The following is a 25,515-nucleotide window of genomic DNA, read 5'->3' as shown; positions in this document are numbered from 1 at the left end:
TATATTTTATTTTGTGTTATAAATATATAGTTAAAAATCATTTTTTAATATCAATAAATTCTAAAATTTGTTAGAAAATACATTTAACAGAATTTCATTAACTCGAATTTACTTTCAGGAGAATTTTCATTTCTTCGAATTATGTTTTAACCAAAGAACCCCGCACAAAATGTACAGAAAATAGATCCCTGTCGATTTTGATTAAACTTTGGGAAATTGTTGCTTTTGTAGTACCAAAGAAAAAAGTCTTATGATAAAATCCAAAAAATGGACAGATTTTTTGTTAATTAATGTTTAAGTTGACAATTGACTGTACATTAGTTATCAGCGACTCCGAAAACTCCCGTGCAACAAGTATCAAGCATTTTAATTTAATTATTTTCGTTTTGTTCACTTGTAAGCATCACCGACTTTTACACTGTGAATTGTCAACTTAAACATTAATTAACAAAAAATCTGTTCATTTTTTTGGATTTTATCATAAGACTTTTTTCTTTGGTACTACAAAAGCAACAATTTCCCAAAGTTTAATCAAAATCGACAGGGATCTATTTTCTGTACATTTTGTGCGGGGTTCTTTCTATATTACAAAATTGTTTCTTAAGGGTATGTGGGAACCTCCCACGTGACCCAGAATAGGAAAATGTGTTTTCGTAGTATACATTTTACTCTAAAACGAGAAAATATTTTTGTCTAAAATTTTTAGGGAAGATAGATTTGGATACAAGGAATCTCGCTGTTCCCCGAATAGTACATAATTTTGCGTTAAATTATTAAAAAATGAAGTTTAAAAAGTGTCATTTTTAAACGAAAATAAAAAGAAAAATGGCGGCGCATACACAAACGTTGCTTGAGTGTGTCAGTGCTTCAGTAAACAGCGCCAATTCGAGCGAGTGGTCGCTGAATGAACTATGATAAAACACATTATTTTACTATTTATTGCTTTATTTTTATTATTTTTGCGTTAAGTTATGGTAAATGAGTAGAACAGCGAGATTCCTTGTACTAAATTAAATCATTTCTCCAAAATTTTAAACCGAAATCATTTTTTATTTCAGAGAAAGATTCAAACCACAAAAAAACGTCCTTTGCCCACATACCCTTAAGGAGAGAATGCGGTGAACTTAATAACATAACATAACTTCAAACTAAAAAATAGTTTTTATTGAAAACAGAAATATTAGAAAATACAATTGTAATTTTTTCAATTTTATTAAAAAATCATTTAATATAAACAATTTGATTTGTTTATGATTTCTGAAGAAATATATTTATAACAACATTGGAAAAATTACGATTGTCAAGAATATTTCAAGGAGTAAAAACTGAGCTATTGTCTATAAAATTTGCGATGTTTGTTTAAACTGAAAGGAAAATTTTTAAAATTAAAAAAATAATTTTTCCACGCATGATTTTTAGTCAACATTAATTTTTTTTAAAAAAAGTGTATATAATTATATATAGTCAAGCTTTTATCTTGACAATTGGCAGCAAGATAAAAAAAGTTATCGCTCAATGTATAAAAACTTGAAAATTAAAGTCAAACTGTTTCAGTATTTTGTCTCGCATTTCAAAGAAAACAGACTTAAAAATCATACCAATTTTTTTTCTTATTCCTTATGACTTCTATAACAGAAATTCACTTGAATTTTTGATTTTTGTCAATTTGGTTAATAATGACAAGCTGTCCCCATTTACCCTGAGTTTTCAAATTTTTGGGGTAAATGGGGACAGCTTGTTATTATTAACCAAATTGACAAAAATCAAAAATTCAAGTGAATTTCTGTTATAGAAGTCATAAGGAATAAGAAAAAAAATTGGTATGATTTTTAAGTCTGTCTTTTTCAAATGCGAGACAAAATACTGAAATAAAAAAAAAATAAAAAAAATTTCAATTGGTTCAACTATTATATATCTGCTACAAATTTTTTTTTAAGTTTTTTCATCCCTTAATAGAGTAATATACTTAAGGAAACTTTTTTCTTAAAACTTCCTTAGAAACTATGCTGTCTCCATTTACCCCAAATTTTATGAAATTTTCTAAATTTTTGTAAGGAGAATCTGTAGTGATTTCCCCACTTGGTGCCCAAGGTTGTGTCCCTTCCTTGAAATAAACTTACTTTATTTCTATCTATGAAAATGATTTAAGGAAATACATACAGAACTAAATGTAGACATTGTGATTTATAGAAAATCAGTATTATTGAACAATAACAATTATTTTTGAAATTAATTGATATAATGGTAAAGCAGATTCAATTTATCAAAAATTAATCTTCTCCTTTGATAATAATGTAATTAGATTTATGTTATTCTTTACTGTATAAACTTATACTGAACTTTAACCATTATAGCGCCTACCTAGATTTAGTTAATATTTTATATTTTGTATTGTTACTGACGTAACTTTTAGAATTTAGGAGTACTTTTGTACGAAAGGGCATGTCCCGTTAATAAATGAAATTGAAATTGAAATTAAATGGGGACAGTCAGTTTCATGCGTTTAAAGCTTATCTAAATTTTTTCTGCTGCATAAAATTAATCCTTGGAATGTAAATAACAACTTAAAAAAATATAAACCCGCAAATATTATATATTTTAAAGGAAGAAACTTACGTAATTTGTAAAAAAAAAAGCGATTTTGTCCCCATTTACCCCAACTGACCCTATTACAAAATTGATTAAAATTAATTTTTATTATATTTTATTTTGTGTCATAAACATATAGTTAAAAATCATTTTTTAATTTGAATAAATTCTAAAATTTTTTAGAAAATACATTTAAAAGAATTTCATTACCTCGAATTTACTTTCAGTAGAATTTTCATTTCATCGAATTATGTTTTAACCAAATTTCTATATTACAAAATTGTTTCTTAAACGAATTTTCATTTAACAAACTATTTATGTTTTATCAAAATCCAATTTGACAGAATTATTATTTGCTTGAATTTTCATTAGACAGAATGGTCATTTAAAAAAATTTTTATTTTAAAGAAAAAATATTAAAAAAGAATTTTTTTCTATCCGAATTTTCATTTGTTCGAATTTATATTTTACAGAATTATTAAAACGCAGAATTTTTCTATTTACAGAACTTTTTATTTGTCCGCATAAATATCTGGCATAAAAATTTGGTTTTTTAGTTTTTCTTTCTAAAATTTATTCGATCAAGTGAAAATTCTGTAAAATAAAAATTTTAAAATTAAGAATTCTGTAAAATATAAATTCGAGTAAGAGGTCATTCAAATATTACGTAAGCATCTAAGGGGGAGGGGGGGAGGTTCCTCAGTTGCTTACGCACCATATAAAATTCTTATTTTTTCCATTACAATATGCTTATTTGGGGGGAGGAGTGGGTTCAAAATCCTTGAAAATATGCTTACGTAATACTTGAATGGCCTCTAAATAAAAATTTTAGATGGAAAAAAATTTTTTATAAATATTTTTTCTTTAAGGATGTTCAACCCATTAACATAATCTCAAACTAAAAAGTAGTTTTTAACAGAACTAAAAATATATTTAAAATTTATTACACCCAAATTCGACAGATCCAATTGTACAATTTTGGAAAAAATTATTTTGAGTTAAAATTTGTTAAGGGTATGTGGGCAAAGGACGTTTTTTTGTGGTTTGAAACTTTCTCTGAAATAAAAAATGATTTCGGTTTAAAATTTAGGAGAAATGATTTAGTTTGGTACAAGGAATCTCGCTGTTCTACTCATTTACCATAACTTAACGCAAAAATAATAAAAATAAAGCAATAAATAGTAGAATAATGTGTTTTATCATAGTTCATTCGGCGGCCACTCGCTCGAATTGGCGCTGTTTACTGGAGCACTGACACACTCAAGCAACGTCTGTGTATGCGCCGCCATGTTTCTTTTCATTTTTGTTTGAAAATGCCATTTTTTAAACTTCATTTTTTAATAATTTAACGCAAAATTATGTACTATTCGGAGAACAGCGAGATTCCTTGTACCCAAATCTATCATCCCTCAAAATTTTAGACAAAAATATTTTCTCGTTTTAGAGTAAGATGTATATTACGAAAACACATTTTCCTATACTAGGTCACGTGGGAGGTTCCCATATAACCTTAAATAATAATTCAAAGAAATAAAAATTCGGCTAAAAATAAATTCTACATAATGAAATTCTGTCTAATGAAAATTTTTATTTTATAGCTCGATTTTCTCGATGATTGTCATAAAGATTTTTTTACAGTGATAGCACTTTTCTGTTTTCGATATTTTTTGCCACTTTTAAAGTAGATAATATATTGATTTGGTCGATGTGTGTCAATTATTACCTAATTTGAATATGATAAAAATACCGAAAATAGAAAATTGATATATTTAAAAGTGTGATAACATAATTTATAGCACTTTATTTTTTGCCTTGATTGAACAAGTATTTTCCCAAATTTGCTCAACCTCTTCTCTATCTTGATGACATAACGAAAGTTTTGCATATTCAGAATAAATTATTTGTTTTCCTTCCTCAATTGTTTTTAGTGGTTCATCATGACAAGTTAAATTATTTCTATCCTCAATTTTGATATAATTTTTAAGTACATTAAAATTTGAATCACAAATGAAAGGATTACCACTCAGAGTAATGTGTTTGAGATTTTTTAAACTCTTAAAAATCCATATATCATTATTTCTTAAGTTACTTATTTCATTATTCTTGAGTTCTAAAACCTGCAAGAAAAAGAAGACATTACTCTATATATATTGTAGATTTTTCACAATTTTACAAAACAAATATTACCTGAAGATTTTCAAACAATTCAATACCAGAGATTCCTTTAATTTTATTTCCAGAAAGATTTAATTTTGTAATTGATTTTTGTTCGGCAATACTAAATTCTGGAATATATTCGAAATTATTATTTTCTAAATTAATTTCATTACTGAAACTAACTATAATTCCAAGATGTTCCGGAACCAATGAATAATCATTATTAGCACAATTAATTATTGTTAGCATTTTTTCAATATAATACTTTGGAGTACATGATTCTTTTATATTGTCAATTTTTACATTTACTTCACACGATAAATCATGCATGCTTAGAGCAGACAACATTTTTCCCTCATGTTCTTCTGGTCCATTGCATATTAAATTTGTTGTATCAATATTTAAATGTTCATAGATTTTACTTTCAATATTGCCCTTTATGTACTGTAATAGTTTGTCATTTAAACAATCGCAAATAATTGGATTATCTCTTGCGTCTATATACATTTTAAATGGTGTTTTAAATTCTAATGATGATAGGGAAAATAAATTAATTCCTTTTATCATGTTACTGGTCAAGTTGATGTGAAAATCTGATTTCATATTCAAATTTTTTTCGGATAACTGTAAAAGAAATTTATTATTAATAAATGAAATTTCAAAGTTTAGATTAGTGTGTTATCTTATAGAAACGATATACATCTTTTATAACAATTCGATATTTGAAATTAAAATTATTGTTCAGCAACTTACTTTAAAAAAAGGTATCTGATTGTGAGAAAGTTTTAAAGAATTCAATTTCAATTCGGTTAATTCAATCCAATCGTCATAAAATTGTTGAATATTATTGTAGGAAAGATCCAGTTCTTTTAAATTATGACATAAAGTAAATACTGAATAGTTATTCCAAAATACAGCTATATTTGTCATTGTTTTTTCATTCATGCTTGTTAGATCGGTAATATTATTTTTTCTTAGATTTATTCGTTCTAATTTTAACAATTTTATAAATGCATTTTTATGAATTGTGGATATTAAATTTTCAGCTGCATTAAATTCTTCCAAACTGTATAGTTTGTCTAACAAAAATCTAAATGAAATACAATTTTATTATTAATACAATGAAACTGAAGTATGCAACGTTTATGATAAACAATTTTTAAAGAAATAAATTTTAAAAATGAAAAATTCTATAATTTTTTGCCTAAAAAATATTTCTTGTAGTTTTCATTAATCAATAAATTATAAAAAAATATTTTTTAGGCAAAAAATTATAGAATTTTTCATTTTTAAAATTTATTTCTTTAAAAATCGTTTATCATAAACGTTGCGCGTACTTCAACTTCGTATTAATATATGAGGTATTCCACGCCGAATCAGACACCATTTTGTATTTACAACTCTGATTTTTTTTTGAAACTTTCTTTTCATTTAACTGTCCTCGGATTGTACTTACGACTTTTTTCGAAAATACAACTTTTTTCAACTTATTAAACCTTTATGGAACTGAGGAAAAAACATTGCTAATAAAAAATTATCATTATTAGTTGATTCACAATTTCATTGATCTTTCATTGAATAGTATCCGTGTACCTATATAATAGGTACATATAACAGGTACATATTTAGGTGGATTATTTATGAAATCAAATATAAAAATTTATGAAATTTATTTTTTATCATTTAAAATACATTTTTAATACAAATTAATTCTATTCAGACTTCATTTTTATGGTAATTTTGAAGTTAAAAGCTGACGATTTCTTATATGAATATTATTATTTAACTATAGTAAATAAATTACATATTTTATAAAAAAAAATTATGTGCATTACTATAAAAATTAATAAAAATTGTTTAATGTAATTTTTCAAAATTTTTTAAGGAGGTTCATCCCTTCAAGCGGTACTCATTCTATTAGGGGTTTTCCGTAAGTTTAAAACCGACAGCTATAGTCCATAAAAGTTGAGCTCCACTGGCCAATTTAGAGGTTAATTTGCCGTTTCTCCTCTTCTTTCTTTTATTTATATGGGATAAGTTCAAAAGTTGCTAACTTTGATTAACATTTACTTCACAACCAAACGGTAAAAAAATTTCATATTTTTGTAAAAACTGTTAAAACTCATAATTTAAAACATATTAGTTTTTGAAAAAAATCTGTAGAACCGTTTTTTTTTAATTAATGAAAACATGGTCATTTTTCATGTTTTTTCACTGTTCCCATGTAAAACTTCAAACTTTATCAATTTTTATCTTGAAAATGATACGGTAAAATTTAATAAAATTTGAACAACACATGTAAAGTGATGTCAATAATACATCTTAAAAATTTTTTAAAAATCTGTAGAAAATCGATTTTGGGATGAACCTCCTTAGAAATTTCTACATTTATCTGCATAAAATGTACAGAGGTAACCGGGTACCTTGTCCGCCTTCTAAGGGTGAAGAAACTTTGTTTATTATTTCCGAATAAATAAATAAAAAAGGTACATTATAAATAATATTAAAACACTTTGTATTGATAAATTTGAGATGTTAAAAAAACTTTAGGTCAATACGATTTTAAAAATTATGAAAAAAATCAATTTGAAAATGCAAAAGGTACACGGGTACCTCGTCAGTCCCATAAAGGTTAAATAAGATGCAACTTTTTCGACTTTTTTTTTACAAAATTTTTAAACAAAATATATCTTTTTTTTAGTAGGTATACAATGCAGATCTTCTTCAGATCCATTTTTTCAAAATTTCAGAATTTTAATGATATTAATTTTAAAATTTTTTTCATTTAATTGTGTTTTTATGTGCACTTTTCAAAAATTCGTTGCGAAAAATTCGAGATAAATAATTTACTACCTATATTTTTTGCAATTTAAAGATTAAAAATTTTATTTTAAAAACAGTTCGATTTTTTTTTAATTTTCAAAAAAAAACTACTCCCTCTTACAAATATTTTAAGTCTGATCCGGTCGTAGTGAAACAATTTAAAAAAATTTTTTAAAATATTTTCGGTTTTTTTATACTATACGTACATTTATGTATTTTGTTGATTACGAAAATCGTAGTAAAAATACGTAATCAGCGCATTAAAATACATAAATGTACGTATAGTCTAAAAAAACTGGAAGTATTTTTTAAAAATTCAATATTTCGAAATTTTTAAAAAATTGTTTCCCCATGACCGGACCAGGCTTCGAATTTTTGTAAAAGGAAGTAGTTTTTTAAAAAAAGTTTAAAAATACATTGAAGGATACAAACAGTTTTAAAAATAAAATTTTTATTTTTCAATTGCAAAAAATATAGTAAATTAATTTTCTAGAATTTTTCGTATCGAATTTTTGAAAAGTTCACGTAACTACAGACAATTTAAAAAAACTTAAATTGTTGCATTTTTAAGGAAATTTTATGATTATTCAAAAATATAAGATCATTAAAATTCTACGAAATTTTGAAAAATTAAAAAATTCATATCTCGTAAACAGTTTGATAAAAAACATTGAAAAATATCATGAAAGCAAATTCAATTAGTACTAATAGAAAAAAAAGTTTTAATAAAATCAAAGATGTAAATGCAAAATAGTGTCTGATGTGTTGTGTAATACCTTATTTACCTCAGCATTTATAAAAAATATTTAGGCAAAAATAAAATTAAGAATTTCTGTTGCAAAATAATAAAATTTTGTTTTTAAATTAATGTTAACATAGTTTCGAAAATTAATATCCATATTTTACGTATAGTAAAACATAACAAAAAAAAGTTGTTGTAACCAGAAACCACACTACACTTTTTCTTTATATTTGGGGGATTTCACGTCAAGTTATCGGGACGCTTGAATATGTTCTAAAAATAATTAGTTAGAACTTTCATTTTATAGAATTTCATTTGTCATAATTATTTTTGACCCGAATTTTTATTTGTTCGAATTAGTATTTTGCAGAATTTTCATCAAAACGATTTTCTATATTACAGAATTTTTATATAATTAAAAATTCACTTCACAGAATTTTCATTTGTTCGAATTTTTATTTGTCAGAATTTTTATTTGCTCGAATTTTCATTTAACATAATAGGCATTTTAAAGAATTTTTATTGGGTAGAATTTCATTGCATAGAATTTTCATTTTATTCTTTCAGATGAATTTTTATTTGTTCGAATTATTATTTCATATAATTTCCATATAACCGATTTTTTATTACTGCAGAATTTTTACTTAACCGAAAAATCATTTAACAGAATTTCTAATTGATAGAACTTTCATTTGTCCGAAATTACAAATGGCCAAACAAACAATCGACAGAAAGATTTCGGCGCGATTTTTAAAATCAACCAATCAAAAATTAACCATAAAATTGTGATTGGTTGATTTTAAAAATCGCGCCGAACTCTTTTTGTCGATTGTTTGTTCTGTCATTTGCAATTTCGGACAAATAAAAATTCTATAAATTAGAAATTCTGTTAAAGGATTTTTCTGTTAATTAAAAATTCTGCAGTATCGGTTATATGGAAATTATATCAAATAATTCGAATAAATGGAAATTCATCTGAAAAAAAAAATGAAAATAAAAAAGTAAATTAGCCTTTTTTTGGGTGAAAGACACAATTTTTTTTAACGAGTCTTTAAAAAATCTACTCATTACAAAATTTTTAAACATCATATTAGTTTCAAAATACGTAGAAAAATTATAATTTCTAATTCAGACAACTTTTTTTTGTGAATATGTATAAATTATAATAAATTGTACAAAAATGATATAAATATATGTAAATTAAAAAAAAAAATTGAACTTGAAATTAAATTATATACTGTATAAATACAATTGGCAATTTAAATTCTTAATTTCATGATATAATAATATTAAAACTAATTTTCATAAAAGAAAATAATATAAAAATTACTCTGATATTGTTGTGAGTTTATTTTTTTCAAGATTCAAATTCTTCAGAACTTGTAAATTTTGAAAAATTTTATCATCAAGTATTTCAAGTTGATTTCCACTGAGATCAAGATCAGTTAGTTCATGTAAACTATTGAATATTTCCGATGGAATATTTTTCAATTTATTTTGCGATAAATTCAATTTTATTAATTGTTTTAAATTAATAAATGCATTTGGTGTAATTGTTTGAACAAAACATCTTTTTATTGTAAGATAATAAATATTAGGAACATTGTGAAATAGTTTGATATTTACTAATTTTAAATTATTATCATCCATAATATTTAATCGAAGCAGTGAATATAATTCATAAGATGGATTTTGAATGAGAATATTATTTAGTTGAGAATTATTAACTAAATTAATCTTGCTCACATACTCAGTGGCAGTTAGTTCTTTAATTTTCGATATATCTGTTTTTCTATTAATATTACAATTGTCTAGAACAATTGTTGTTAAATCAGTTTTTAAAAAACGAAAGTCATAATGAAAATTTTCTAAACTTGCTGAATTTATGCATTTTATTGTTGTTTCAAAAGTTCCAATTGAAATTTCAAAGTGTCGTAAATTGATGGAATTTTTCATTTCCATTGGATCAATACATGAATATTGAATTATTCCATTATCAAGATCATTACAAGTGCAATAATTTATATTATTTTCAAAACAATTGTATGATGTAATAATTTTTACTATCAGAAAAAATGAGATCAATCTCAAAAAATTCTTCATTGTATTTTATTGATTTCTGTATGCTTATATTTTACTTTTATATATTATATACAGCTGAAAATAATAGAAGGAAAAAAGTGACATCAATTCGTTGAATTTCGAGAAAATTATTATTTAAACCAGCAAAATTAAACGCGCGCAAGCGCGCCAAATTGAGTATTTACTTGTTTGTTCTAAAGAAATTAAAGATTAATATTATCAATAATAATTTAATTTATTAGAATATTATTACATATTAAATGATAATAATGAAAATTATATGTTTACAGGCCTCGGATTATACGACTTTTTCCGACTTTTTTCAAAAATACGACTTTTATCGACTTATTTTAATAAAATGCGACATTTTTTTTTACATTTGAAAAAATGTAAATAAAATGCATTTTTTAGTATAAAATGTAGATCTTCTTCAGATCTTCTTCAATTCAATTATTTAACAAATTTTGAACTAAAATGATTCTTCACTAAATTAATTATTTTTAATAATTTTAATGCAATACATCACAAATTCAATTATATCAAAATTATTTTTTCAATTAAAATTTTTATGAAATTTAACAATTGTTTATAATTTTAAAAAAATATCACAATAAAATTGAATTATTCTTCAAAAATTTCAATTCAAAATAAACTAAAATTAAATTATTACCCGAAATTTTAATTCAAAATCAATTAAAAATTCAATAATTATCAAAAATTTTCAATTTAAAATTTAATTATTTACCAAGTTTTCAATTTGAAATGTAATAAAATTCAATTATTTTCTAAAATTTCTATTCAAAATTAATTATCCAAATTTTCAATCAAAAATGAACTTCAATTAAATTATTATCCAAAATTTCAATTAAAATTCAATTACATATTTCCCAAAATTTTCAATTCAAAATGAACTGAAATTCAATTGTTTTCCAAATTTAAAATCAAATAAAATTTCATTATTCTCAAAAATTTGAATTCAAAATTAATTGAATTTTCAATAATTTGAATTTAAAAGCATCTAAAATTTAATTATTTCTAAAATTTTACATCGAAATTTTTTTTTTTAAATTTAATAATTTCATTTATAACTCTAAGGAAATTCAATTATTTTTAACTATTTTAATAATATTCTTTGAAAATTTAACTATCTATAACCATTTTTCAATTAAAAATGATTTTCAAATTATTGTATTTTGTCCGCATTTTCTAATAAATTTTTAGTGAAATCATCTAAAATTTTAATTACAAAACACTTAAAGTTTCAATTAATTTCAAAAATCTCAATTTTAAATCTTTGAAAATTCAATTAAATTTAAAAAATGTTTTCCAAAAATTGTTTGATAAATTATTTTTAGTTCTGTAAAACTTAATAATTGTTTGAATATTAACAATATCTTTTGCAATTTAATTATTTCTAAAAATTTCAATTTTAACCCTTAGAAAAGGATTATTATTAAACAAAAAATTTTTATTTAAAAATCTGTAAAATATTTTTGTTAAAATAAAAAACAAATCCACTTTTTTTTGGAATATAAATCGACTAAAACGACTTTTTGTGTCTTTAAGTTGATTCGAGGCCTGTGTTTTTATAATTAATATTTAATAGGTATTTGTTGGCCCCTTGTACCTTAAAAATTAATTTTTAAAAATAAATTTTTTTCAAATTACTATCTTTTACGAAATTTCCTGGCGCATCTTTTTTCTCATCATAAATTTTTTGTATTTGTATACAATTTTTGAATCAATATACAACTTTAAAAAAAGTTTCGTTGGTAAACGAATTTTCGAATTTGGAATTTTAAAGAAACTTATTCCGAAATTTGGAAACACAATTATACAACTTTGGCAAAAATGAGAAAAAGAATTGTCAAAATTTGACACGTCATAAGATTACTATTCAAAAAAACACGTGAAATCAGAAAAGGCCAACATCAAGTTAGGACAGAAGGACAGAACAAGCATTTTATTATTATATAATTGTGTGAATATTACTTCTTTGGTTTTTAACTTAATTAAGGGTATGTGGGAATCTCCCACGTGACCTAGTGTGGGAAAATGTGTTTTGGTAGAATACATCTTACTCTAAAACGAGAAAAGATTTTTGTCTAAAATGAATGAACTATGATAAAAAACATTATTTTACTATTTATTGCTTTATTTTTATTATTTTTGCATTAAGTTGTTGTAAATGAGTAGAACAGCGAGATTCCTTGTACCAAACTAAATCATTTCTCCAAAATTTTAAACCAAAATCATTTTTTATTTCAGAGAAAATTTCAAACCACAAAAAAACATCCTTTGCCCACATACCCTTAAAACTAATTTCAATTTTAATGTAATTTCTTAATGATTTTTTTTACATAAAAAACATTTACTTACTTCGTTTTATTTTTAAACGTAATAAAATTACTTTTATTTAAGAAGCTTTAAAACAAAACCGTTTTAGAGTAATATAAATACAATTGTAATAATTTGAAACTATTTATTGCTTCAATTATTTAGTTTGTATACACAACTGAAAAAATTGATATCTTATCAATGATAAAATATTTTCTAATTTCCATTTCTATAATGAAGTATAATTTATTTGTATGTTCAAATTGCTGGAAAAAATTAAATATTTGATAAAAATTTTAATAAAACACATATCACATTTATTTCTTTTATTTTATGTAATTAAATAAAAAAAAAATAAGTTTCTGAAAATATTAGCCCAAAAAACTTTTTTTTGGTAAAGTTATTAAAAATTGTAATTTTAAAGAATTTTTAAATTTTACATCAAAAACACTATTTTTGTTTTTAAATTGATCAGTTTATAATTTTAACACTTTTTTTTTATTTAATATTTTCAGTAACTTATATTGATTTTAAAGTACACTGAAAAAAAATATTTGATTCAAATAATGTGTTAATTGACTATTATCAAATAAATATTTATTTGTATCAAATAATTATTATTTAAGTCAAGTAAATATTTATTTGATAATAGTCAAGTATTATTTGAATCAATTTAATCGTTTTTTCAGTGTAGGAGTAAAAAAAAAACCATTTAACATTGAAAATTAAATTTGTTTAATTTTATTGATGCTTCGTTGGAGAAATTATGAGCCACAGTAATAAAAATTAATATAAAAAAAAAATACAAATAATTTGGATTTGAATTTTTACTGTATATATGTGCGGGGTTATACATCACATTAGATTAAATAGCGAGCGTTATAGTAGCTTAAATGAAAATAATTGAGAAAATTAAAGGGACCCCAGAGTACGTTCCATTTTATAATTCTCCTTCATCTCCTCGGTGTGCTTTATATACCTATACGTATATATATGTATATGCAAAATCGAGCTTGGAAAACTATGAAATTAAACATTGCACTCTGCGGACAAAACGATCTATCGACTTTTTTTTTTTTTACCTCTGTATAATGAATTTACGTGAAAAATGGTTTAATGATAAAATCGGCAGATGAATCAAATGACCAATAAATCTCTTCCTTGCAATTTGTTCGATTGTTTTCAATCTCTATATAACCCAATGTACATGCAGTGAAAGTATTAAATGATCAGATTCAATCTTTAGTTGCGGAAAAAAAACACACCTTTTCCCCCCAATTGAAAATAAATTTTGTTTTTTATTACACATTTTTTTTTTCACTATTGTTATTATTTTCTTTGTTTATTATATTTAATAAATTTCGCGCGCGCCAACCCCAATTATTTTCCAATATTAATGATTAATTTTTTAAAGGCTTGCAAAGTATTAAAATTATTAAAATTTTATATAAATTTTGAGGTTATGTTCGTTTCTTGGTTAGGGGAATTTGAAGTTATGTTTTTTGGACATAGCCTCAAACCCAACGGTCCCTTGACCTATGTCCTTGAATTTTGAGGTTATGTTTGAACTAAGGCTTTGAATTTTGGAAACCTATGGTCTGGAATTTGCAGGTTATGTTTGATCTCTGACCTTGAATCCTGGAACCCTATGCCCTTGAATTTTAAGGTTATGTTTGATCCATGACCTTGAATCCTGGAGGCCTATAGGATCTTGAATTTTGAGGTTATGTTCATTTTAATACTAATATAGGTGGAGATATATATGGGTCGCGTACCATATCAATTCACCTGTGGGTTTGAGGTTAAAATCAGAACCAAAATACTAATATAGGTATATATGTGGTTCATTCCATATCAAGTGTAACCAACCCATGTTTTTGACATGGTTAGTACAATGGTTGGTTACACTTGAGCCATTCTTAACCTAACCTAACCTAACCTAACCTAACCTAACCTAACCTAACCTAACCTTGTAAATAACATGGGTTGGGTACACTTGCGATGGAATGACCCATACTGGAGACAGCGGCGAATTTTTTTTATAATATAGAGAGATATAAAATAAATAATATAAATAAAAGTTAATTTTATTAAAAAAAAAAAGAATAGTTTTTAAACAATATTTTTGTCGTGTGCGCAAAATTGAGAGAGAAAAGATTTTTGTAATCGCAATTGAATGGAACTTATACATATGCTGTGTAACTTCATTAATCCGTTTCCTGCCTTATATAAAAGCCGCACGGAGAAACAATTTTCAATATAAAAGTATATATATTGTACTTTTTTATAAAACACACAATGTTTAGTGCCAGTTATATAGTGCATAAAATTCTATTGCAGAATAAATAATGTACTTTTAAAACTTGGAAAATTGAGTAAACTTTTTTTTTTCAAAATTTTATTACATTGCTTATTATATTTAATTTATTGATATATACGTTTATAATTTAATTTTTTTTTTATTTCGTATTTTGTCAATTTCGCAATAAAATGGAATAATTAAAAAATTCTATTGTTAAAAAATTATAATAAAAAATTTTATATTTTATTTTTATAATGAAATGTTTGATTTTTTATTCAGATATACTGCAAATTACTTCTTCTTTCTTTTTTAAAATGAAAACTCATAAAAGCGTAAAATAATATAATGATTATTTTTTTTAAACAAATATAGTTTTAGTATTGTATATATATATATACTTTTTACATCAATAAATATTTCTTTCCACGAATTGCATATAACAAGTGCAATTTATCGATTTCAATCAGTGCAATATTCTAAAATCAAATTGTTTCTTTACTGAATATATGCATATAAATTTACTCGAGATTTAAATTTGTTTTAATTGAAAACTGAAGCAGAGAGTATACAAAAATTTATTTTAAAATATTTTTTTCTTTTTTTTTCGTTTATTAATAAATTTTTATGTACAATATTTTGTATCATTTGCTATCAAAAAATATTCTCTTTCATTTTTTATTACATTTTATTATTAATAGAATATATATATATATAAAGTTAAATAATATTTAGGTCATGTTTCGATAATTTTTTTTTCATATACATTTATATTTTTAAATTGCACCGAAAAGAATTACCTTCAAGAAGTTAGTAACAGTATTTTGTTTTTTAAATTAAAAAACAATTAATAATATTGGGTCTGCCATTTTGAATTTTTAAAATCTGACATCAAATTTAGATTCAGCGACCCCTAAAACCCCCAAGTACCAAATTTTGAACGAATCGAATCAACTTTAAATTTTTTCCACCATTTTGGGTCCGACATTTTGAATTTTTTAAATCAGACCTTAAATTTGTATTCAGCGACCCCAAAAACTTTTAATACGATGATATGATATTTTTTTGAAAACTTTTTTTGTTTTGGGCCCACAAACGATTTTTCTACTAGACTGCAAAGGGGTTAAAGTATTTTTTTTAAATTTGACTACTAATTGACATTTAACCCTTTGCGGCATAGTGACACTTCTGAGTGTCATCTTTTTTCTTGCACTTTTTTGAATACTCCAGCCACTATTTTACACATTTCAGTAACAAAATGTATTTAAAATGTATTTTAGAATGTCTATTACAATATAACTACATTAAAAAAGTGTTTTTTATAAATAAAATAAATGTTATAAATAAATTAACTTTAAAAATAGCGTTTTTTTACAATAAATGTAATGGTGACTAAACAACAATAGTAAATAACCTAACAATAATGTCTATAAAGTTTTCGGGGTCGCTGATTACGAATCTGGCATCAGATTTTCAAAATTCAAAATGGCGGATCCAATATGGCGGATGACAAAATGAAAAATTGATCGGATTTGCTTGAAACTTGTAACTCGTGGGTTTTTGGGGGCGCTGATTACGAATATGACGTTAGATTTTCAAAATTCAAAATGGCGGATCCAATATGGCGGATGACAAAATGAAAAATTGATTGGATTTGCTTGAAACTTGTTACTACAGTGTTTTTGATGTCGCTGTTTATGAATATGACTTTGGATTTTTATAATTCAAAATGGCGCTTTTGTGTGTGTGTCTGTGATCAATTTGATCAATTTTAACAAAATTGTCCGCTATATTGGATCCGCCATTTTGAATTTTGAAAAACTGACATCGGATTCGTAATCAGCTACCCCGAAAACCCCTGAGTCACCAGTTTCGAGCGGATATGATCAATTTAAAAAAAATTGTCCGCCATATTGGATCCGCCATTTTGAATTTTGAAAATTTTTTAAATCTGGCTTAGGATTCGTAATCAGCGACCCTTAAAACCCCCTATAATGCACTTTAAAGATAAATTCCTGTTAAAGAAAAATGTATGCTTTAAAGGGTTAGAAAAAAAATTCTTTGCAGTATAAATTAGCACAAAAATTGGCATAAAAAATAATTTTAAAAAAAAACTAAATCTCGGACGTAAAAGAATTGTCTTTTGAGACTATCTTTTTATTATATTTATTATAATTTATAGTTTCAATTGTATATATTTGGGGTTAATAAAAATGTATTGCTTTGAGAAATATGACATATATTTTGAAAAGTTTTTATAAGAAAGTGATGATGTTATACCAACAAGGTTTTGAGAAGCTACCCCATTATGTGACACAACCCCTAACGTTTCACTAACCCCATCCACTAAATTCTCCCCCTTGATAAATGTTTTACATACTTCATATATGTTCTGGAATAGATTAAACTCACAGACTATAAAAAACAGTTGATCCTGATAAATCAACTTTATTAAAAATACTTTCAAAATATCTTCTTTAACGTGCGTGTTTCAAATTTCAAAAGATAACAAAAAAAAAATTTAAACTAATTTCTGAATTTTCAAAATCTTATTTTTCAAATACAATTATTTATTTTATTATTTATTTTTATTATATTAGACTAAATATTAAATAAATTTTTGTACTCTTGATGATTCTATTATAACCATAGAATTGCTTTATTTTCTTTTTCTAATTTTCCCTTAATTATTTTTCTCTAGATTTCTTTATTATAAAAGTATGCTCCATATATATATATAAATAGTTTTGGAAAATTTATTCCTAGAACCTTTTTTTTTTGATGCGGCTAAAATAGCCTTAGTCATGAAAAGTTTCAGTAAAAGAAATTTTTTATCAAGTACTTTTATTTACCAGCACATAAAGAACTCTCCATCCATTCACACAAAACTTTTTATTATAAAAAGAATGCTTAAGGAAACATCTTTTTCTTGCCAGAATGGTCTCTAAGGACCAATTTCTTTTTTCCCCCCTCTATAGACAAAATTTATGTTCAAGTCAACCTCCAGTCATCCAATCAGAATTTAAGATTTCAAGACTATATATATATGGCGAATTTTTGGGGACGAATCATAGTAGTAAAATAAATCCCGATAATGGTCAATTCTTGGGATCCTAATTGAATAAAACTCACTGGGCATAAATACCCTAAACATCATAAATTCACAATTTTAATATTAAAAAAAAAAAAAGAAAGAAAAAAATGAATAAAATTTAATTAATTATATACGTAGATTTTTATCAGTTGGGCGACTACATATACAAATCATATTTAATTTTATTGAGAAGGGGAGAAAAAAATTTTAATTCAGTAAAAACACGAGATTCAAAATATATGGAATATAATCTTGGCTTTTATTTATAAGAACATTTTAATCTTACAGTTAAAATATTGTAATAAATAAATTATTTTTAAATTAAAAAATAATATTCTTCTATTAAAATTATAATATTTTAATTATAAAATATAATTATCGAATTACTCTTATCGAAAAACTTACAAAATTACTAAGAATATGTCAAACTTATATTTTAAAATATAAAAAATATTCAAAAGTTACACATTCAATTAATTTGAGCTCAAAAATATGTTCGGGTCTACTGGACCCATTGTGCAATGTAAAAAATCCATAGAAGAAATTATCTGAATTTACAAATTGTTGTAACCTTCATTGTTTGTTAACTTTATTTGTTTATAATTTTTAAAATTTTATCTCTACAATTTTTTTTTGTTTAAGGGGTACTACAAAAATTATTTTCACTACTTTTTAATACATAATATTCAATTATATCAAAGGGAGAGCAAATTCTTTTCAAAATTGTTACTTTTGTTCAACTTTGCAATAAACAAATAATTATAAACAAATAAAAAATTTTAAATCGGACTCGACAAAGCTCTTCTAAATGTTATAACCTTCAATTTAAAAAAAAGTAATAATAAAATCGGTTGAAAAATAAAGCCTGTAGACCTTTTTGAAACTCAATTTTCAGATTTGCACCACTGTGGCGCCCGCATGGGCCCTCACGTTATCCTTAACTATGCCTCAAGTTTGCCTTAATGTTTTTTTTTAATCAACAATATTAATAATAATAGTTAATTAATAATAAATAAGCTTAAATTATGAATAAATAACATATTTATTTACTAATTCTTTCATTTTTAAATTAAATTCTTACTCAAATTGTATTTATTAATTAACGTTCTAATTAATTAACTGTCGGATATAGATTAAAAGCAATAATAAATAAATTAATTAATAAAATAAAAAATATGTTATGATCGGATATTTTAATTTTTCAACTAATTCATACATAGAATTAATGATCAAACGCAAACCTGAGAAATAAATAAATCTAACGCATGGGGGGAATCGAACCTACGACCTACGGACTATGAGCCCAACGCTTTACCAACTACGCTACGCACGTTACGTGAAAACGAATGCTAACTTCTTGATGACATTTAAACTTGCAAAATACCTAACTCAGAAAAGTGCTTAACATCATTTAGTTACAGTCAAATTTAGTTTCCAATCAAATGCAATTTATAAGCAATTTATAAGCGAGATTCCTTGTACCCAAATCTATCATCCCTCAAAATTTTAGACAAAAATATTTTCTCGTTTTAGAGTAGGATGTATACTACGAAAACACATTTTCCCATACTAGGTCACATGGGAGGTTCCCACATACCCTTAAATAATAATTATTTCGCTTTTTATATTTTTTGTTTAAAGTTCGTAAATCATTGTATTTTTATATATATGTAATATATCCATAATATTTACAAACAATAGCTCATTTAGCTCTTTGAAATATTTTCTATAGTTCTGTTCGTTGAATTTTATTAACAATATTTTATTCAAAAGTTTATAAACAAATAAAATTTTTATTTTTTATATTAAAAAGAAACCATTCATCAACAAAAATATAAAATAAAAATTGTATGAGCCGAAAGTTTTGAACGTTCAAATGAACGAAATTTTTTTTGCAACTTCTCTAAGTACGAATTTTTATTACAAAATATTGTTTTAAATATCTAAAAAGAAGTTATTAATTAATAATTGTTTAATTTACTGTTTTATTTTACATTACCATTATACTTTCTAATCATTTATAGATTGGAAAAAATATTTTGTTCATTTGAACGTTCACAATTTTTGGCTCATAAAATTGTAGAGAATCTTTCAAAAAGAAAAATAAACTATTGTTTGCGTAAAAATTTTATAAAAATTAGAATTGTTCACTAACTTTTCAGAAAAAACACAAAATATTTATTAATAACTAGCGATGTATTCCTCGCTCGCTAACGCTCGCTCGGTTAAAATTGTACTTATTGTTGTTAACTTATTGTAGTTTATGTATATTATATATATAATTTATGTTTTAAATTGATATCTTATTAATATTGTATAAAATTTATCTTAAAATTGAAAAAAGATGTTACATAAAAATAGATTGTAAGATTTTCTAAAAGCATATATGCAAAGTATTTTGATTGATTTGAAAATAATTGAAAATAGATTTTTCAAGGACGGTGTCGAGGTCACGGGGTCGGTGTCGTTTTCCGAAATTTGTTAACTTAATATAATAGAAGATGTTTCGTTTTAAATTAAGAAATGTTAAAATTATTAAGTTAAAAACATTTGATTTTAATGACACTTAAAATTAGACACGTTATTATAGGTTACTAACTAAAAATTGAAAAAACAACAATAAATAATAAAAAATAATAATAAAAAATTGAAAAAATCAAAAAATTCTTAAAAAATTGCAAAATAACCCTTTTTCGGGATAAAATTGCAAAATAACCCTTTTTTGGGTTAAAATTGAAAAATAACCCTTTTTCGGATTAAAATTGAAAAAAGATGTTACATAAAAATAGTTTGTAAGATTTTCTAAAAGCATATATGCAAAGTATGTTGATTTATTTGAAAATAATTGAAAATAGATTTTTCAAGGACGGTGTCGAGGTCACGGGGTCGGTGTCGTTTTTCGAAATTTGTTAACTTAATATAATAGAAGATTTTTTTAACAACAAATTTTAACACAAAATAAATTTTTTTTTTTTGAACAACTGAATCTTTCCAATTTGGGTGAAATCAATTTTAAATACATTTTTAGTTCTGTTAAAAACTATACTTTTTAGTCTAAGGTTCTGTTAATGGATTGAACCTCCTTAAAACAATATTATATTATTAGATTTTTAAGTTTCAAAATTATCTCGTTATTTTTAATAAATATATATATGTATTGGATAATTTAAAAAAAAAACATTTTTGTAAAAAATTATTACTTATTTTTATTATTCATTAACAGAAGAAGATACAATTATTTTAATAATAAAATACAAAAAATAATTTATTTTTTATAAATAAATATTAGTTAATTTAATATAATTATTTGTGAGATTTTTGATTCTGTCTGATGAATAAGAAAAGAAAAATTATTTATATACAAAATAGAAATAATAATAAATGTAATAATCGGTACGTTCAGTTTTCCAGGAATGGCAGCAAAACATTGGCTTTCGGAGAATCGGACTTCTGTTTCTAATTTGAGCCATATACTGTGTTTGACGTTTGATTGTCGGAACTATCAAGTCGGTTCGAATAGCAGTTCAAAACAGATGATATTTAAAATTCTCAAATAATAACTTTGATTTTTAAATTTGTGAATTGTCGTGTTATAACAAGTATAACATATATCCTCGATGGGGAAAATTCAAGTTGTGGACGTTTAGATTTCGCGTAAGCTTGCGTTGTGCTTAGAGGAATAAATAAAACTCACTTGGTCAGTGTAGATTTTGAGTGGGGGCAAAAAAGAAAAAATTCAAATTTTTTTTCGATTATTGAAAATTTGTGAACGATTTTATGAATGTTTTTTTTAAATACGTATATTTTTATCTAATTTTTATTTTTTTTTTAACAAATTATTTTTATCTCGGGAGTGTTTGAATTTATATTATCTTAAATTGCCAACGTATTAATATATTTTTTTATAATTTTAAAAATTTTATTTATATTTTATTTCGATTCTAACCTTCACGTGGTTTTGTGAGTGCTCGGAAGTTTTTTTAAAACCGTATTCGTTCGACAATAGTGTAGGTATTTAATGTAATTATCGGGAGTGTTCGAAATTCTTAAAATCGGGTGTGAGTGTTGTGTGTTAGTTTGGTAAACAACCTTGAAGTGGCACTCCAGGATGGAGATCGGGCATAGGCGCATGAAGTCCATGGTAAGATTTTTTGTTTTATAGTTACAATAATAATTACATAACATATACGATTATAATAATTATTGTCGAAATGATATGGTAACCATTACCATAATTACAGGGCAGTACAATAAATTATGGCCACATATTTTCTACAATGCATTTTTTAATAACCCATATAGCATGTAAGCTTGCAGCAACCTTGCGGCAAGCTTGCCGCGCAATTTTGCCAACCTTGCACGGCAAACTTGCCGCAAGCTAACTGCAAACTTCAAATGTTACACCTGACCCAAGCTTGCATGGTAAGCTTACCGAAAGATTGCAGTGTAAGGTTACTGCAAGATTGCACAATATGATTACCGAAAGATTGCAGTGGAAGATTACTGCAAGATTGCACAATAAGATTATCGGAAGATTGCTCAGTAAGCTTGTAGCAAGGTTGGTGCACGGTTGCCAAATAACCTTACTTTGAACCTAAAAAAATTTTTTTTTACTGTTTCGTCCAAATTTATGCAATTTTATTATATAAAGATTATATAAGTTAGACGAAGCATTAAAAAAAAATTTTAGGTTTAAAGCAAGGTTATTTGGCAACCGTGCACTAACCTTGCTACAAGCTTACTGAGCAATCTTGCAACAATCTTATTGTGCAATCTTGTAGTAACCTTACACTGCAATCTTTCGGTAAGCTTACCATGCTAGCTTAGGTCAGGTGAGTCAGCTTACGGTAAGTTTGCCGTTCAAGGTTGCTGCAAGTTTACGTGATATCTGGGAAAATTTTTCTAATTTTTAAATATATATTTTTTTCTTAATGTTTCAGATTGAAGGACACGAAGGATGGATGTTGCAATCGCTATATTGAAAAATTCTGCGATCGGTAAGTCGAGTTTTTTTTTTTAAGAAAAATATATTAGCTTTACACAAAGCAAATATATTTTTTATGTCCCAGTCGAAAATCAGAAATTTCCCTGGAGCGTTCATACGGCCTTCAGGCAATTGTTATAAAAGTCTCAAATGCTTTGTGACAACTATTTGTACATTAGACCTAAAAAAAATTATTATTTGCTTGCTGGCTTCTAAACAGAAAACTTTTTCTAACATTTGTTAAATATCTTTGGATAGCTTGTCGCAATATATCTGACAGTTTGCTAGTCTAATGCTCTCTAAATACCTGGTTTAATTTATAAAAAAAGCAATTTTATTCGCTTTTCACTAATTATTTGAGAATATGTATTATCATTATTTTTTTATAATTCCTAGGAACTAGGTGTATCTATTTATATTAATATTTATAAATTGAATTTTAAACTAACCTGAATTTTTTAAAATTTAATAATAATTTGTAAATACGATTATATAAAATTAATTAGTTATATCTTTTCTTCCAATTATTTCTTCTTTCTGCATATTTTGATTCAAAACTATATAAAATCATAAACGAGTATTATATTTTTCTAAAATACCTTTGTTGTTTCTATAGCAAAATGTTCTTACATATGATGTTCTTTAAAACTATTTGAAGGGTAGAATGACAAAAGGGGTCAAGCGCCAATTCACTGTTTTTACAGGAAGTAAAAAAAACATTTTTAAAAATTTTGCAGGTCATTTAAAAAAAAACTGAGAAAACCGTTTCGATATATTAGTATGTTTTAATAAATAAACAACAATTTGTTGAAATAAACCTACATATTAACGATAAAATTAAAAAAAACTGTGGTGCCTTGAGGTTATATCAACTGCGCACATTTTCTTTAAGCATTAATTATAAAAAAAATATACAGTTTAAAGAAAAACTGGAAAATTAGTTTCTTTCTATGGAATCGACGAAATGAATAGAAAAAAAAATTCCTTTAAAAAATTGTTTGTTTTCAAGAAAATTACGAATTAATTGCTTGCTTTGGAATTGAGCAATACTTTCATCTTTAAATTCAATTGTTCACTTAGTATAATCATAAAAATATTTAAAAATTAATAACAAAATGATTTTAAAATTGTTTAAAATTGAAAATATATTATTATTATTATTAATTTTATTAATTAAAATAAAATTAAAATAAAATTAAAATAAAATATTAAAATAAAACCTAAAAAAATAATATTTTTGATCAAAATTGAACACCACTTTCTTTTGTTTTTTAATCAGGTTGCAATAAAGTAAATTTGAGGCTATTTTATTAATTTAATTTTTATTAAAAACTGATTTAAATACGCAATAAAAAAGGAAATCCTTCTACAGAAATGTGTAAATGAATTTTCTTGATTTTTTTATGCAAAAACCTCATTTTCGATAAATTGGCGCTTGACCCCTTTTGTCATTCTACCCTTCATTTGATGTAAAAGAATACTTTAAAATAAATACAAATAATTAATTTGAAGAAACGTTGTTAAAATTCTTTACGAAATTATACAATGAAATGAAAAATTTTCAGTCATAAATCTGTATAATTTATAACTTAGAGAATAAAAATCTGTTTGAATGTTTCTATAAATGAAACATTAAATTATTAACCAATATTAATTGTGTAATTTTATTATGAAAAATTCATTCACAATTTTAACTTATAATTAAAAGAAGATAATATTTAACTTAAGACAAAAGTATTTAATATTACCACAGGATAGATATTAATAACCTAGACAGCACAAAAACTCAAGTAACAAAATGTCCTACCTTAGCAAGCTTGCAATGAAAGATTGCAGCAACCTTTCATGACAAGCTTGCTGAGGTGGGACATTTAGTTACTTGAGGCAGTCTTGCTGGAAGCTTGCCGCGCAAGCTTGGGAACCTGGCATTTTTATAATGCTGCAAGGTTGATGCAAGTTTTTGTGCTATCTGGGAATAATCAAATGAATAAAATTTTAATGAGATAAATAAAGATGGAAAAGAAGGTTAGATTTAACTTTTGATACACATCCCAGGCGCGAAGTGACGATAAGTTGAGGTTTTATAAATATTGTCTGAGCATTGGTCAATATTGCGATTGAGCCTTGGTGAGAAAGCGGAAGTAAGGCTGCTCCAGTCTAGAATGTAACACCGATCTAAACCTGACGCTTGAGGCTGGGTTGAGCATTGGCGTCCAAGACTAAATCAATTTTGCCGAATTCTGATTCAGGCTTGGTCAAGACTGCTCCCACTGTTACTTACTATTCTCGCGTTCATATAATTACTACAAATGATACAAATTATGTATCATATAATTACTATTTTAATAAATTAAATAGTATTTCTTTCAAATACAAAAATTATTGGTTCAAATAATTTTTATAATTAA

General features: G+C 24.7%; 2 protein-coding genes across 2 annotated transcripts in view; one reads left to right on the top strand and one right to left on the bottom strand.

The window, feature by feature from the left end:
• Window positions 1-1,843: 1,843 nt before the first annotated feature.
• On the bottom strand, window positions 1,844-12,831 carry LOC127289319 (protein toll-like). Its single transcript, XM_051317177.1, has 5 exons — window positions 12,773-12,831; window positions 9,642-10,468; window positions 5,500-5,836; window positions 4,777-5,370; window positions 1,844-4,706 (listed from the first exon to the last, which is right to left on the bottom strand). Exons 2-5 carry the CDS (start codon window positions 10,412-10,414, stop codon window positions 4,380-4,382), a joined length of 2,031 nt encoding a protein of 676 aa, XP_051173134.1. The 5' UTR covers window positions 10,415-10,468; window positions 12,773-12,831; the 3' UTR covers window positions 1,844-4,379.
• LOC127289325 (speckle-type POZ protein-like) overlaps window positions 12,264-25,515 on the top strand; it is a 369,464-nt gene continuing 356,212 nt past the window's right edge. Inside the window, exon 1 of the mRNA XM_051317184.1 lies at window positions 12,264-12,274. The gene's annotated coding sequence lies outside the window, so the exon portion shown is untranslated. The remainder of the gene's footprint in view (window positions 12,275-25,515) is intronic.

Source organism: Leptopilina boulardi, unplaced genomic scaffold (assembly GCF_019393585.1).
Source record: "Leptopilina boulardi isolate dan_hultmark-lab unplaced genomic scaffold, ZJU_Lbou_2.1 LbouV2_405, whole genome shotgun sequence".
Taxonomy (NCBI): Eukaryota; Metazoa; Arthropoda; class Insecta; order Hymenoptera; family Figitidae; genus Leptopilina; species Leptopilina boulardi.
This window is presented reverse-complemented; position numbering and strand designations above follow the sequence as displayed.

Bases quoted from the DNA above. Each gene is read 5' to 3' on its own strand.
- LOC127289319 (XM_051317177.1), bottom strand. From the start codon at position 10,414: ATGAAGAATTTTTTGAGATTGATCTCATTTTTTCTGATAGTAAAAATT. The intron at 5,837-9,641 runs GTAATTTTTATA...TATTTCATTTAG, and splicing joins AAACTCACAACAATATCAGA to ATTTTTGTTAGACAAACTAT. The intron at 5,371-5,499 runs GTAAGTTGCTGA...TTTCTTTTACAG, and splicing joins ATCAGATACCTTTTTTTAAA to TTATCCGAAAAAAATTTGAA.